Source organism: Fundulus heteroclitus, chromosome 17 (assembly GCF_011125445.2).
Source record: "Fundulus heteroclitus isolate FHET01 chromosome 17, MU-UCD_Fhet_4.1, whole genome shotgun sequence".
Lineage (NCBI taxonomy): Eukaryota > Metazoa > Chordata > Actinopteri > Cyprinodontiformes > Fundulidae > Fundulus > Fundulus heteroclitus.
The window spans coordinates 12020250-12036143 of NC_046377.1; the positions used below are offsets into that span (position 1 = coordinate 12020250).

General features: G+C 38.7%; 1 protein-coding gene across 14 annotated transcripts in view; it reads left to right on the plus strand.

Annotated features, from left to right (window-relative positions):
* wnk1b (WNK lysine deficient protein kinase 1b) overlaps positions 1-15894 on the plus strand; it is a 104421-nt gene that overhangs the window by 46427 nt on the left and 42100 nt on the right. For all 14 annotated transcript variants that reach the window (XM_036149341.1, XM_036149346.1, XM_036149344.1 and 11 more), the window contains exons 3-5: positions 6858-7030; positions 11861-12081; positions 12623-12780. In XM_036149341.1, the coding sequence (XP_036005234.1) occupies positions 6858-7030; positions 11861-12081; positions 12623-12780 (552 nt within the window). The remainder of the gene's footprint in view (positions 1-6857; positions 7031-11860; positions 12082-12622; positions 12781-15894) is intronic.

A 15894-nucleotide genomic window follows, 5' to 3' on the forward strand; every position in this document is an offset into this window, starting at 1 on the left:
GATTAGTGAGTCCTCTCAGACTTCCTGTCTGCTGTCTCTAGGCATGTCTGTGGATATGTACGCATGTGGTCACATTCAGTCTCTTCAGTGGACTTTAAGTTGACCCACACTGGAGACACGCTGCAACCCTAATCATAGGCACTGCATGTTTGATTTCAGAGTCAAGGTGTGTTTCAAACGAGGATAATTGTTGAGATTTAAGCGTACGCCATATCATTTCTCAATGCTAACAGATTTATTTGTGAGTAATACACACATAAGGCACGAAGAGCTGAATAATTAGAGAGAAGAAAAGAGAAGAGCCGCCCAATGCCCAGAGGAGGGGTTCTAAGTGTTGTGGGTCTTCAGGGTCTTTCCTAAGTGCTGCTCGGAAATGCAGCGTTGTCTGCCAGGCAGTCAGGTGACGAGCAGCTACAGTCATGTGACCGCAACATCGGGGTCATGTGATCGCAGCTGGGAAAAACTAGCCGAAGAAGAAGAAGAGTAGAGGAGTAAAGCTTAGCGAGCCTGCTGGTGGATGATTTGTGTTGTCGGCTGCTAATGGGTCGTCATCAGGAGAAGTGGATTCAGCCGCAGCAGGATGATGAAGGGATAAGCTTTTTCAGGCTGTCTCCTCCACACACATGCATTATTTCTGAAAGCTTCGCTGTGATTCAAAGCCCCTTAATGTGCTGGAGAGTGAATAAGTCATATGATGGAGACAGGGCTCTGGGTTATACAATATGAGCTCATCACCTCAGATATTCCTCTAATCTTGGAGGCGGCTCACAAGGTTTTCTAAAAGCTTAAAAACATTTCAGGAGACTTGAGCGTTGTGACGCCGTTTCCCTGAGTTGGTTATGGGTCTTATGCCCTGGGTGTCGATTCTGAAAGCTTGGATTATGCCGTGTCTTACAGGAGTATTCATACCCCTTTGACGTTTTTTTTTTTAACTTGTTCCAGACATAAACACGTGTTTGATTTTGATTTTGTCAAAGACCAACAAAAAGTAGAACATAAAAGTAAAAATAAAGTTTTTATGACTGCAGTTGAGTCCAAAATGATTTATGTTTGTGGCACATTTAGATCTACAATAATCTTTTAATTTTATCAATGTCTTTATGCTGATTGGAAGCAGTAGTGTTCTTGTTTTGGAGTGGTCCATTCACAGGCCTGACTAGGCAAGGCAAATTTATTTATATAGCACAATTCAGTACAGAGACAATGCAAAGTGCTTTACATGATTAAAATATAGGAAAATAAAACAGAATAAAAGCAAATAGGAATAAAATGTAGAAACAAAAAAGAACATTAAAAACAGTAAAACAGTTTATCTAGAACAGTCAAAGATAATCCTAAACAAATGTGTTTTTAATCTTGATTTAAAGGAACTCAGGCTTTCCGCACTTTTACACTTTTCTGGAAGTTTGTTCCAGATAAGTGGAGCATAGGAACTAAATGCTGCTTCTCCATGTTTGGTTTGTGTTCTAGGTATACAGAGTAGGCTGGAGCCAGAAGACCTTAGTGGTCTGGAGGGTGGATCCACTGATAACAAGTCTGTGATGTATAGACTATACTAGATTCTGATGGAGAGAGATTAGGTTGAGGTCATTGCGAATGAATAGTCAAAAATACCAGTGGGAACATGTTAGAAGCTGGCCCACCATCAAACCCAACAGTCCCCTCAACCCGACCTACCCGGTCCATACCTGTCCAGGAATTGTTAATTTGTTGATCACTGGGACCTTGTTGGGGCAAATCATAAAGATGTCTATATTTGCGAACCAACGCCAGAAGTAGCGCTTGCTCCTCCGCCATGTTTTTCCACGCGGGACGGTCCATGTAGTCAGGAATTTTCTTAGGTACACGGAATGGAAACTTGTGGCCGCGCAGAGGGGCGTGTTAGCCAAAATGACGTAATATGGACGCGCACACATCTCAGATGCGTCAAGCATAAACCAGGCTTTACACTCATACCTAAATAAAATTAATTGCAACCAGTTCAACAGCTCTGAATAGTTTTCTAACTTTTTTTCATATCTAAATCTGGAAGTTGTACCACGTATGTACAGTTCAGCTTCTGACTCAGTTCATTGTCAAACAATAACAATATATATCTGAGATTACTGCTTAAAGTCTTTGGGGGTATAAAAGCCTGACATTTTACCCATTCTTCTTTGCATAACAGCTCAAGATCCATCCATTTGGGTGGAGAGAGTCTGATGTTCTGCTTTCAAGTAGAACTTTGCCAAAGATTGTCAATTGGATTTAAGTCTGGCCTTTGGCTGGGCCACTCCTACACCCAAGTATGCTTTTATCTAAACCGTTTGATTGACATGCATACCCACTCACCCTACCTAGTGTTAAGAAAATTGGTGGCTTATGATTTTATTTAGGTGTTAAATGTAGGCTGAATACAAGTGCACTTGACACTTTTCAAATTTTAATTTGTTAAAAATGTTAGACACATATCATTTCTCTTGCATTATAAAAAAAAATCTGCTACTTTATGTTGGTCTAGCACACATATTCTTTGAGGTTTTGTGGTTGTAATGTAACAAAGGGGTTTGTTTTTTAAAATTTTGTAGACTTTCTATAAAGTCTGCAAATAAACCTTGTCTACAAATCATTGAAGTTGTTTTTTTCCCCTTAATTTTAGTAGTCCACTGAGTGTTTTGTTTTTAATGTCAGCGTCCCGTCAAACCTGGTGGTCTTTTTGTGTTCATAGTTCGACAACTACCCGTTTCATCGTCTAAAAGGGTCATAGACATCCATCGCCATAAAGCATTCAGTTTAATCATTGGTTTTATACATTTTAAAACGTTTTTTTTTCCCTTCCCTAAATCTGTTGCAGCCTTTTTTTCGACAGCTGTAGAAAGTCCATGTTTGGGATGAGGCTTAATAATTTGGAGTCATGGGGGTCAATGCAGCTTTATTTGAACACAAATCCCCTCAGAATTGAGCATCCGTCACCTTATTGTACGGTTTTTAGACAGCGTAGCTCGTGTTTTTTTTTTTTTTTTTTTGGGCCAGTGATGCGCCAAATGTGTAATTTACCAATTTAGGACTAAGACTGAATTGTTCAAATGTAAATGGACATGAACTGCCATGGAGGTATCTGTTTTTTAGTGTGTTTTTTCTTTTAAGTTTAATACACTGGTTTGTATGTACAGTTGTCCCTCAAAGCAACGGTCTGCACACACATCCCAGGACATCTATTTATTGAGCTATTATTGGTACAGACAGAATGCCCATTAAAGTGTGAGTGTTAGATGGAGGAATGTAGACTGTAACTTTGTTTACTTGGCTTATTTTGGTCAAGACCCTGCGTTGCCACAACATACAGAGACCCAACACAAAGCTGAGGTCCAAATATCATAGATTACCTCCTTCCTTTCCCGTATTATTTCTATTATATCTAGAGTACTTAAAAATGTTGGATTATGTATTTCTGACGGAAACTATTGATGTAAAAGCCAAAATCTCTTGCCTTAGTAATGGTCTCTATAATATTGTTTTTTCCTGTTTCCTGAATAATCTGAATTTCAAGGGGAAAAACTTGAACCTTAAAATTTGGCAAAGGTGATTGAATGGAATGCACTGCATATTTACTGCAGTGCATTCTAGTCAGGTTTTTGACCACATCACAGGACTGAAACAACACAAGTTTAAGACGAGGCAGGTTTAGTAGGATAGCACATTTCAGCAGAGGTGGGTAGTAACAAGTTACATTTACTCAGTTACATATACTTGAGTAACTTTTTAAATAAAATTTACTTTTAGGAGTAATTTTACTACACTGTACTTTTTACTTTTACTTGAGTTATAATATTTCTCAAGTATCGCTACTCTTACTTGAGTACAATTTCTGGCTACTCTACCTACTGCAAGTAACTTCATAAATAAAGAACATATTCGTTTTGACCAAAAATACACCAGAGAGACAAAAATGTAGAATTTATGTTAAAGTGAAACTTCTTATTTGTACACAAGCTTTGTTATTTAATGCGTTTTTCTATCTGCTGAGCTCATTGAGCCATGTGGAGGTCAAGTGAACATTTGGTTACCGGTAGATATAGTCATTGGAAGTACTTTGCAATGTTCTAACATACTGTATATACATTAACTGCTTTATGTCTTTCAAGTTTTAAGTTTTAATTCTCCCTAAATTTATTTTTGGAATTATGTTATTCTTTGTTTTTGTTTATTTGCCTTTAAAATACCAGCATTTGCACATAACCTTATATTTTTGTTGTTCCGATTACATCATTTTTAAATATTAACTCATCAGCTGTTATGATTAGTTACTCGGTACTTGAGTAACCTTCTTACTCAATACTTGTTTACTCTTACTTTAGTAATTTCTTGGCTGACTACCTTTTACATTTACTTGAGTAAAAAAAGTTGTTGAAGTAGTGCTACTCTTACTTGAGCACAGTTTTTGACTACTCTACCCACCTCCGCATTTCAGCAACAAAACAATTCAAATTGCTTTACATGATGAAAACATAGGAAAAGAAAAAGCATAAAGTACATTGCAGTGGCATCATAAAGGAAAGTAAACAAAAGTTGGACTGCGGACTAATGATGTTTCAGTTAATAGTTTAAATAGAACAGTGAAAGGCACCTCTAAACAAATATATTTTTAGCCTTGAGTTTAAAGAACGCAGAGTTTAAGCATTTTTGTCAGTGATTAGCGACTATTTGTTTGTTCTGCAACTTGAACCGGAAGACCTGAGTTGTCTGGAAGGTTGATACAGCGACAACATATCTCTAATGTATTTTGGCGTTAAGCCATTCGCTACACTAGTCCTGTAACGCTGGAAATGTTCTTTAGGTGACAGAAGGCCAACCCTGTGACTACCTTTATGTGCCTCTGGAGATTCGGCTCTAAGTTCATCTCTACACTCTGATTTTGGGCCTGGTCAGTGGTTTCTAGACTGGAATGAGTGAAGCTGTGTGCTAACTTTTGCTCCTCCTTCGGTCTAAAAATTAGTGTTGCACCAATACCGGTATCGGACAGGGCTCCGATCCAGCACTAACATGGTGGTATCGGCGAGTACCAACAAATAGGGCACCGATACCATTTTGATGTTTTTATGTCACTTGAACGCAGCCTTCTCTCTCCCGACTAGTATTATAGATGTTATATAAGTTCATTAAAGTTGCACTATTTTGGCATTTGAGAGCCAAAACTCAGGGTTTAAAAGAGATTATTCAATTATTAATGTAATTTTACTGTCTTACTGTTGCACTACTATTATACATGTTATAATTTCACCAATGTTGGACTATTTTGGCCTTTGAGAGCCAAACGTTTATTCAACTATTGTCACCCATTTCAGGTAGGCAATAAAAAGTTATATACACACACACATCAATTTCAAACAGATGGTATCGGTATTGGCCAATACTGCACAGCCATGTATCGGTATCAGGGCTAAAAAATGGCATCGGCGCAACACTTCTTAAAATATCCCTTTGCTTTTGTTTTTATTTAGCTAAAGAAAATGATTGCACATCCACACAAAGTTTGTTCTATGCTCGAATGGGTTCATGGTCTCCTTGTGACATTGTAACCTATACTTGTGTGTCATCTGTGTAGTTTCGGTAATTTATGTTGTTATAATCCGAAGAAATGGGAGCATGCAAATATTAAATAGGACGGTAGATATAAAGTCACCTATTTACACAAATAGGTCACTGTCCTTCAAGTAGGATTCAAACCAGTCAAGTTCTGTACTAGTAAAGACCGATCCAGTTCTCCAGACCCTCCACTAATATATTATAGTCAGCAGTGCCAGATGCTGCACTGAGGTCCAGTGATACCAGCACTCTGGTTCTTCCACAGTCTGCTTGTGTACAGATGTCATCTGAACCTTCACCTTGATGAAGTATATTTAACATTTCTTTTTCCATAATCTACTGATGAATGAAAGATTAGAAATGGGCCTGTAACTTTCCCATAAGTGTCACACATCTTAACACTGATGCATCTGAAACCCATTGTTTTAATCTGATCTGGATTTACAGATTGAAATAATGGGTGACAATTGCTGGCACTGTGCTGACTGGGAATTCCTTTCTGTCAATTGATGGTTAAAAATCTTCAGTGAACAGTCATGTCAGGATTGTCAAGTGGCTTTTACAGGCCATTTTATATCAACATCCACCCCCTAGGGCAGATTATAGATTATTACAACATCTATAACCATATGCCTGTATAGGTTTATTATATTTTTATTGTTTGATTTACAAGTACATGTTACAATTATTTCATGTATTTCTATTCTGCATTATTCATATGGTTGGTTCAATACAAATAAACTTACCTTGCCTTTACATTAAAATGGTCACAACAAGAGCTATGACAAAAACAGTGTTTTACATGTGGAGTTGATGAAATGATGGCTGGCAGAGTGTAAATAATACCTATTTTGACTTGAGAAAACAGTTTGTTGCAGAAACAGTCTAAACAACATGTTGCAGCCTGAAGGAGGCAGAGCAGGATGGAGCCTTAAACTCCCTTTAATGGATGTTTGTGGCTGTTTTGAGTGAAGATTATAGATAATTATTTCTGATCTGTTTTTGTATTTTTAGCTCTGTTTAGATATGGCATCGAAAACATGTGTTTTTTTTTCTTCTAACAATTGACTCGTTTTGTAAAAAAAAATCCTGTTATTCCTTCAGCTTCACCTTTGTCTCCTCTGCTGATTGACTCTTCTCTAAAAATATTTTATTGCAATTGCAGTCGGTATGTTAACGTGTCTGATTGGACATAAGAACCAGAGTCCTCGAATCGGATTTCTAATGTGCATTGCTGTATTTATCTTTGTTTTGCCTCCTCTTTACCTATTGTCCCTCTGTCCTGTGTGCAGGACCGTAAGCTGTCCAAGTCGGAGCGCCAGCGGTTCAAAGAGGAAGCCGGGATGTTGAAGGGTCTCCAGCATCCTAACATTGTCCGCTTCTATGACTCCTGGGAGGGTTTGTGCAAAGGAAAGAAATGTATTGTTCTCGTCACTGAGCTCATGACATCTGGCACGCTAAAAACGTGAGTACAGGAGTCATAGACTGAAGTTTGCAAAAAAGATGAAACCTTTTGTCACTTTTTCTCTTTGTTTGGTACAATTTCTTGAACGTCTTCACATACAGCTACTCAATAGTTGCTATAGGCGTCTTAGCGGTTTCTTTTTTTATAATATTGTTTTGCTCTCCTTACCTGCTCTTTGTTTTAGGTTGATGGTTGTTTGTGGTTGAGCCATGCTCTTTTCTATTTTCAGCTGATGGAGGAAACAGAGCTTTGTGAGCTGTTGTTTAACCTGACCCTGCTTTAAACTTCTCCGCTGCTTTGTTTCTGACCTGTCTGCTGGGTTCCTTTGTCATCATGACGCTGTTTGCTTACTGATCTAACAAACCGGCATAGGCCTGCATAGAAAAGCTGAGTTTAGAATGAGTTCAATTATTCATAAGTGAGCACCATTAACTTATTAGTTGACATTTGAAGGCAATTGGTTTTACTGGAATCAGTCAAGGCAGCTGAATACAAATGCACAACTCATGTATCTTTTTTGTCTTGATTTAGTGCACAACGTTGTGCTGGCCTTGCATAATATCCCATTAAAATGCATTTTGAGGTTCGGGGTTGCAACGTAACAAAATGGGAGAAAATGTTACAGGGTATGGAATTGTTGCAGCAGAGACGCATCTAAAAGTTGCAGGACTTTAAGACCACTGCTTTACAGCGTGCACGTTTGGATGCTAGCAAGCACGACGTCCGTCAGTCTCTGCCAGCCCCTCCTCAAAGCTCACTGTGAAGAATGGACGTGCCAGCGCTGAATGCCACTGTCTGCTGATGAGAATAGATGCGCATTCGTGAACGTCACTGTCACAAAAAAGGCAATAATCCTGCGCCACATGGTGCATCACGGGACACTATCAGCCCACCTGCCAGCTGCTGCTTCTGCTGCAGATTCCTCTCATTCCTGGCATTGTTCCTCTGTGCTGGGGGCAGAGAAGGGCTGATGTACGATTGGACTGTTACAGTCAGAGGGAGACGAACGAATCTTAGAGAGACTCTGTGTGTCAATTGAAAAAAAAAACAAAAAAACAAACACCAAAGGGAAACCACTGACTCACCTGTACCAGAGGAGGGAGAAATATTTGTCACACATTGCTTTTCAGGAGAGGGGCGCCCTCCGCTGGAAGACTTTAAAGGTTCCATGCGCCATTTCTGAACTAACAAAATCAGTATTCAAGTTTGAATTTATGAAATACTATTTGATAGACAGAGCTTTGCTTTGCAATTTCTTATAACATAGTAACAGTTCTTTCGACTTTACATGGGCAGAACTGGTATCTTTGAATGGAAAAAATGCAGATGAATATTATATAAAAAAACAAGAATGCATCACCTCTTATAAACATTAAACCCGTGCATCATTGCTTAAAACAACGTCCCTAATCAATCTATTATCAGGATAAGAACTTATTTCCTGCTGGCAATCTAGACTTTCTGAGGTTGTTTTTGCAAGAGCATACAGCCTGTGTGCTGGTGCGTTTGCGGACAGGATGAAATCTGCGCAGGGGGTTCGGCTTCGGTCCAGATGAGTCCTCAGAAAGGAGAGGTGCTGTGCTGTGCTGAGGCAGTGGAAAAAGAAGGAGAGATGACAGGAGGAAGGGGGGAAGGAGGTGGGACTGATAGGCAGGGAGTAAGATGGTAAAGATGGAAATGCTGACCAGCGCCGCTGCAGTGCATGAAGAGTACATGAGAAGCGCATGTAGATGTTTCTAAGAAATGTTTGGGCTTTTATTTTTTATTTTTTTCACACAGTTAAAAACATTTTCAAAGTATCTCAAAGGTCACATTCACATCGGCGGTACTGGGGGTTTGTGGGCTAAAACGAGAGCGAGGTTGTGCAACTTGTGTGTGTGGGAGAAGCGCTGTGCAGTGTCACTTCGGAGCTGCTGCATGCCACAGGGTTTAACTCGTCTGTCAGCGCTGCTTTGACTCCAGAACGGGGGAGAAATAAAGCAGAGGAGACGGGTGAGGAGGAGGTGAAGGGACGGGAGACGGAGGGGAAACGAGGTGTCATGTTTTTTTCGGAGATATGCGAGAAGTGGAAATAAAAGATGAAACGAGGAAGTCAGTGCAAATGTTCACTTTAAAAGTGGTCTGGAATAGTTGTGTTTAATTTCTTAACATCGTCTGGGATGTTTTAAAAGCTGATTTTTGTAATGTATGCACACCCACCACCTTGTTTGGAGCTTTTACTTTCATAGTGTAAAACATTAGTGTTAAACAAAGTTTTAATACAGTTCAGGAAAGTGAATCTCAAAGTATGACTCAAGAATCCAATTTAAAGTATTTTTGTCACTTATTCTAAAATTTACGAGACACTAAAATGTATTTTATTGGATATTGTGTCTTTTTATGTTGCTGTAAATATTAAGAAATGCTGAGGAGGAACAGTATATTTTATTCTTCAGATAATGTTGCTGTTATTTGTTAGCTGTATAAGTTAGTGACGCATCAGCAAATCCTCTGGTCACTGGAATCGCACCATTTTACGCTCGACATTCCCTGCCTATGATCAGACTGTCCGAAACAGAAACTCATAATTATTATGATCAGTAAACGCCCCACATCAGATCACCACCATGTTGCAGTTATAGAATGCTCTCTAGTAGGAAAGTTGTCTGTAAGATGTTAACAAATTAGGTTAGAAAAAGGCCAAAAGCTTTCAGAATTGTACTAAAAACATAAACTAGTGTACTCCTTGCTGATTAAAAATTGTAAATGCATTTCACAACTTGTTTATGCTGTTTTCAGTGTTTATAAAACTGGTGGCATCTTAGCCTGCACGCCATAACTCAGCTTTGTTTGGCGTGTTGAAGACTAGTTTGCGATTTTCTGACCAACGGTTTTTTAAGCCGTTTTCTCATCAGTTTAGACAGATTTGCAGCTGGAGGCGACCTGAAGCCGTCAGCAGCTCAGAATAGGGAAAGAGGGCAGATTAAGCCTGAACTGGGAGCGGACTTAATGGATCAGATACAAGATTAGTTTTTAGATGTTGAAATCAAATTACTTTAACAAATAAAATCACTCTAAATGTCAATGATCTTTTTTTGTAATGCTGTTTTAATAAGCTAATTTAAGCAAATAATCAAGCCACCTCCCCTATCGTTGTAAGGATCTGAGAGTTCTTCCCAAGCTTTGTGGTCCCTTTCCAAGCCTTGCCTCAGGAAAACCTTTTAAAAAAAAAAAAAAAACAACACATTTAAATTTGTATCCAACATGGCAGAAAACGGCTCGGTAATTAGTTATATGAGCTCTTGAACTGAAGCAGTAGTGTTGTGCTGTAAATCCTCGAGCAGATTTACTAAAAATGAGGGATTAAACCTATTTTTTAAGCTCCTGTTGTATACACGTGGGCTTTCCTCCTTCATTCCAGAGCCGCGGAAACCAGGTGACTCGTCTGCTAACAGGGTGGATCTGTGTTGGCTCTGAAAATCAGTTGGCAGCCGCTCTGTGGGTGTTTGCCTGCTACCACAAGGCGTATGCAGGGAAAGGCTCCAAAATCTTCATATATCATACAGGAATAAATGGTAGAAGCAACGAAGTGTTCAGTAGATTAAAAATGGAGCGATTACACAGTAAATGATTTGTTGTTTTTCAGCGGTCACAGTTTAATGGGTTCAGAATGTGTAGCATGGGAATTGCTTGTCTGTTTGACAGCGTGTATTGAATATTGTGAGACTTGCGCTGTTTAAAACCAAATTAGAGCATCTCCGACAATGTATGAATGGATCACTTAAGTTGTAGCATTGCAATGATCTGCGTTTATATTTGACTGAGAATGTTTGGTTGTTTTTTGTTGTTTTTTACATTTTTACATTTTTTTTCTAAATGTAAAACCTATGCAGTTAGGTGGCTTTAAGAGTAGCCTTTTTTTGTTGGTTTCTCAGGGAAATTTTTTTTCTTTTCAACTTCTCATCTTGAATCAAGACTCTCTATGCAGTCAGGAAAGGGATAATTATGGAAGATTTTATTAATTATTATCTGATTGGTTAAAAGTTTTTATCTGTGTACATCGCTTTGACATAATGAAATCAAAGTGTTCTAGACAAAAAGGTTTCATCCATCATCCTTCCACACATCCCTCTAACTAATGCACCAATTTGTCAATGTTTCCAACTATGAATCTGTCTGCCAATCCATTTGTTGTCTTTCCAATTAATCCATCCATCTCTCCTATTCATTCATAGAAAGGATTCACAGAAATGATTTGCACTTGTACTTTTAAATCTAACGGTATCTTTAGGTACTCTCTTATTTTATAGGCAGAAAAATGTGTTTCAATGTTGCCATACTCTTTTTAAGTTTGTGCATGATGACGGGGGAATTTCTAATGATCTGTTTAGACTTGGACTTGGTCAACAGTGGTTATGTAAGCTTTATTTTTTAACTAATGTGTTATGCCTGTTCCTTCTGCTCCTCAGTCGTTTATTGTCTGCGCTGCCAAACTTGGGACTCATTAATTTTCCTGTCTGTGTCAACGTTAAAAGTCTAGCTCATAACAGAAGGGCAGCTTTGTTGTGACGTGGGTTTTTTCAGATGGTGGCAACCGAGAGGGCGCATTTTCCAGCGACCAAAGAAAAGAAGGCTCCTTAATTACAGTATTTCCAAAAAAATATAAATAAAAACATCCAAGCTATTATTTAACAGTGAATAGTTGGGGTTGAATGAAGATTTTATACCACAAGAAATTAGTGAACAGAGGGGACAGATTGATGTCATCTTATGCAAAGCCACTTCTCCTCTTATGTCATTTAAATTTACCACAAAGTATGACACCATTTGTGATTTCTTTCCCTCTTTCAGATACCTGAAGCGCTTTAAGGTAATGAAAATCAAGGTTCTGCGCTCATGGTGCCGACAGATCCTCAAAGGTCTTCACTTCCTGCACACCAGAGCCCCGCCCATCATCCACAGGGACCTGAAGTGCGACAACATCTTCATCACAGGGCCCACGGGGTCTGTGAAGATCGGGGATCTGGGGCTAGCCACGCTGAAGAGGGCTTCCTTCGCCAAAAGCGTCATAGGTGAGAAACAGGCCTGCACACAAAATAAGAGCTTTAAAGGGGCAGAACGTAAAACAGCCTGCATACCTTGACTTAGCAGGAGCTACTTTAAATGCAAACATCCACACATGCACATTAATTTTACTGCTGGTTGTTAAAGCGAACCGCAGGTATTTGGAAAGTACCTTGAGTAGGTCTGCTGGTGAGTCGGGTTTACGCTGTCTGAGGATGTAATGGCAGCACACAAAAATGGAATAAAAGCTTGGCTTGTTTTCGCTCGAGTAGCCATGTTGCTGACCACAAGTATTTTCTTAGTGATGCCTCTGAATTCCCTCTCCTTCCTCCTCTACCTTTAAGTTAGGTCACGGATTGTTTGTAGTAATTACAGAGACCACAACTATATGGGTACATACAACTTTGTGGTTTGGGATATGTTTTTTTTTTTTTTATCTCATTTTATGGCCTAAATTTCACTGCCAGAAATGGGAACTGTTTCCTGGGATATTTTAAGAAATATTATGGGGATTTAGGCATTTAAACTCTCTATGTTTCTATTTTAAAGGTACTCCTGAGTTTATGGCTCCTGAGATGTACGAGGAGAAGTATGATGAATCTGTGGACGTCTATGCCTTTGGGATGTGCATGCTGGAGATGGCCACCTCTGAATATCCATACTCAGAGTGCCAAAATGCAGCGCAGATCTACAGACGGGTGACAAGTGTAAGTCCTTCTTCTCCATTTGGTCTGAGTTCTTCCATCATGAGTTTTTTTTTGCCTTTATCAGTTGGAGCTGAAAGTCGTGTTTGTCTTTTTGTCTCTGACCTCCATCTTCTGTCCGCTGTTTTCCCTCCACACTTGTTTACAGACTATATTAATAAGTTTGGCATGAGCTGCAGGAGTTTCAGTCATATGATGCTGTTTTTTTGCTCTGATTAGTCCTTTTTTCTATGCACTCTTCCCTCTCACGCCACCTCTATTTTGTTCTTTTGGCAAAGTAGATTTAAAAATAAGAAGGCCGCAACAACACAGAGGCTGATCATGTCGGGTCATAACGGTGTCATCCTAATTAACTGGGCCTCACTTTTAAAGTCTATTTAATATTTTAGCTTATTTTTTTTTACCCAAATGCAAAAAGTGAGGGACAGGGTTCATTAGAAAAGTCAGGATTGTAGTTTTACACATTTAAGCAGTATTGAAAAATAAGAGTATGAAAAAAAACAGACTTTAGGCCCCATGACATTAAAAGACATTTTGGCCACAGCTGATGGTGGAATGTATATGACAAGTAAATTTCACCACTGCGAGATCAATAAAGCCCATCTTATCATATCTTATCTTATCTTATATTGTGTCTAGATACCACTGGTAACTCCTTTTAGAAATAATATGGATGAAAACTTAAAGATAACGGCTCATCAACGGACTTGTAGGGACAATGTTTCCAGTTTATATATTGAGATGTTGATCAGCTACTCCTTGGTGTTAAATAGTCACCTCGTTGCTATAATTATGCATCACTACAATTGACCCAAAGTAACACCAAAGACCCTTTGAACTGCTCAGTATCTAAAACCACAAGGAAGATTCTTCAAAAAGCAATGTTTCAACCAGAAAAAGAAAGAAGAAATGAGAAAGAAACGACAACAAACAGAGCTGCTTTAGAATAGTTGAATCAGTCTGTGTGGATTCGTCAATCCACCCACAGATCAGTCCATCCATCTGTCCATATCTTATTTTTTCAGTCTGTCCATTCATTCAACATTACATCTGTCCATCCCCCCGTTTGTTCATGATTCCATCCAAACATACACTGATCAATCCACCAGTCGATCTATCATCTGTTCATCGATCTGTTAATCAATCACTCTGGCCAGCCATTCAGTTATCTGTCCATCCATCTAACAGTTCTTCCATCCATCTATCCTGTCGTCTCTCTGTCCATCCTTTCTCAGAGTCGGTTGTTTTTCAGGTTTCATATTAAAGGCCTGACCACTATAAAAATATCTGGAACAGATCTATATTGATCTGTGAGAACCTTGGATGGACAGAAGCAGGCACAGGGAGTGAGACTTTCATCAGTGCTTCAGGCCAGCCCGACAAACAAGTAGGCCGATGAGAGAGCAGCATTATCTGCGTGCAGACTCTATTTAGCTCTTTGGAGGCTAACGGTGAATGTTAATGGTCCTGAAGAATTTACCATAAATTAATTTTCTAGTACTCCCTTTAGCTGATTGTTCTCTTTGTCTATTGTTCTCAGTCTGTGTCTTCAAGTACACCTCAAACAAAATTTAAATATTGTGAAATGCTTTTTGTCATTTAAGTCACATATATTATATACATCAGGGATCTTCAATTTTGGTCCTCGAGTGCCGGTGTTCTGCAGCTTTTATTTGTTACTCTGCTTCAGCACACCTGAGTCAAATAATCAGGTCATTAGCAGGACTCTAGAGAGCTTGATGGCATACTGAGGAGGTAATTCAACCATTGGATTCAGGTATGTTGGATCAGGGACACATCTAAGGACCTAGAGGACCAGAGTGGAGGACCCCTGATATAGATCATTAGACAGAAAATTAACAATTTCAAGCCTTGTAAATTTGATGATTAAGGCTCACAGATATTGAAGAAAATCCCAAATCAGTGCCTCAGTAAATTAAACTAATTGTGAAAAAGTTCTATTCATAATTGTTGAAAAGTGACTGGAATGAAAAACTGTGATAGAAAAAGGTGGAACAGCAGTAGGGATCACCATAGATCTTGAGATGATTTTCAACTAATATATATTCTAAAATCTGGAGGATCTTCACAAGTAAGGGACTGGGGCTGGAGTCAACACATCAAGATTTCTCTGTGCAGCACTTTGTGATCTTTGTCTTGAAAAGCGATAAAGTTTTAATCATTTACTTACGCACAGACTGATCACAAACATCGTCTAGAAATGTTTTCAAGCCACGCCTGAACCAGAGACAACTTCAGAAGCATCTTGGCTGGACTAAGGGGAAAAAAACTGGACTATTGCTCAGTGGTCCAAATTCAGATGAAAGTATATTTTGTATTTCATTTGAAAATCAAGGTCCCAGAGTCGGGAGAGGCACAGAATCCACATCAATTGAAGCTCAACGTGATTTTTTTTTTTTATATTTCACAAAGTAATGAATCAATATAATATTACTTTCACTTTTTGTGTGACAGATATTGAGCTTTTTCCTGATATACTTTTTTTTTTAGATGTAGTTATATATGGGATTATTTCAAAACTCTGCTCATTCTTTGATCTTATTAAAGCACATGAGAGCCAGAGGGAGGATTCTTCAAAATCTTATTGAAGATTTATTGAATAAAATTACTTTGATGAAAGTTTAAGAATATTCATGTAACCTTTGGTTGCATACCTTTTTAATGTATTCAGATTAATTTTAAAGTTCCATTTCAGAAAGTATTTGATTTAATTCTAACAATTTCCACCTCTGTTGTTCTGCTTGCACATTTAAATTGAAAAGATTTAGATTTAGATTACCTGTAGAGCTTTGACAAAAAGGAACTTGTCCTCTGTCCTCCACCACCCTCTGTCTGTGAACGTCACAGTTTGATTTAAGATGCTACATGAGCAGAATAAATTCAGAAGGAATGGTTTAGATCTGATGTCTGGCTTCCAGCTCTAACACTCGTTTGCCTTCCGGTTCTTTTTTATCTCACTTTCAATTTTTTATGAGCTTGCTAAAACCTTATTAGGTTATTATGGTGACCCCAGCCCTTGGGATCACTCAGCTGTTTGTGTGTTTGTGGTTGTATAATACCTCCTCAGTAGCGTGATCTCATTTACTTTAATCAGCA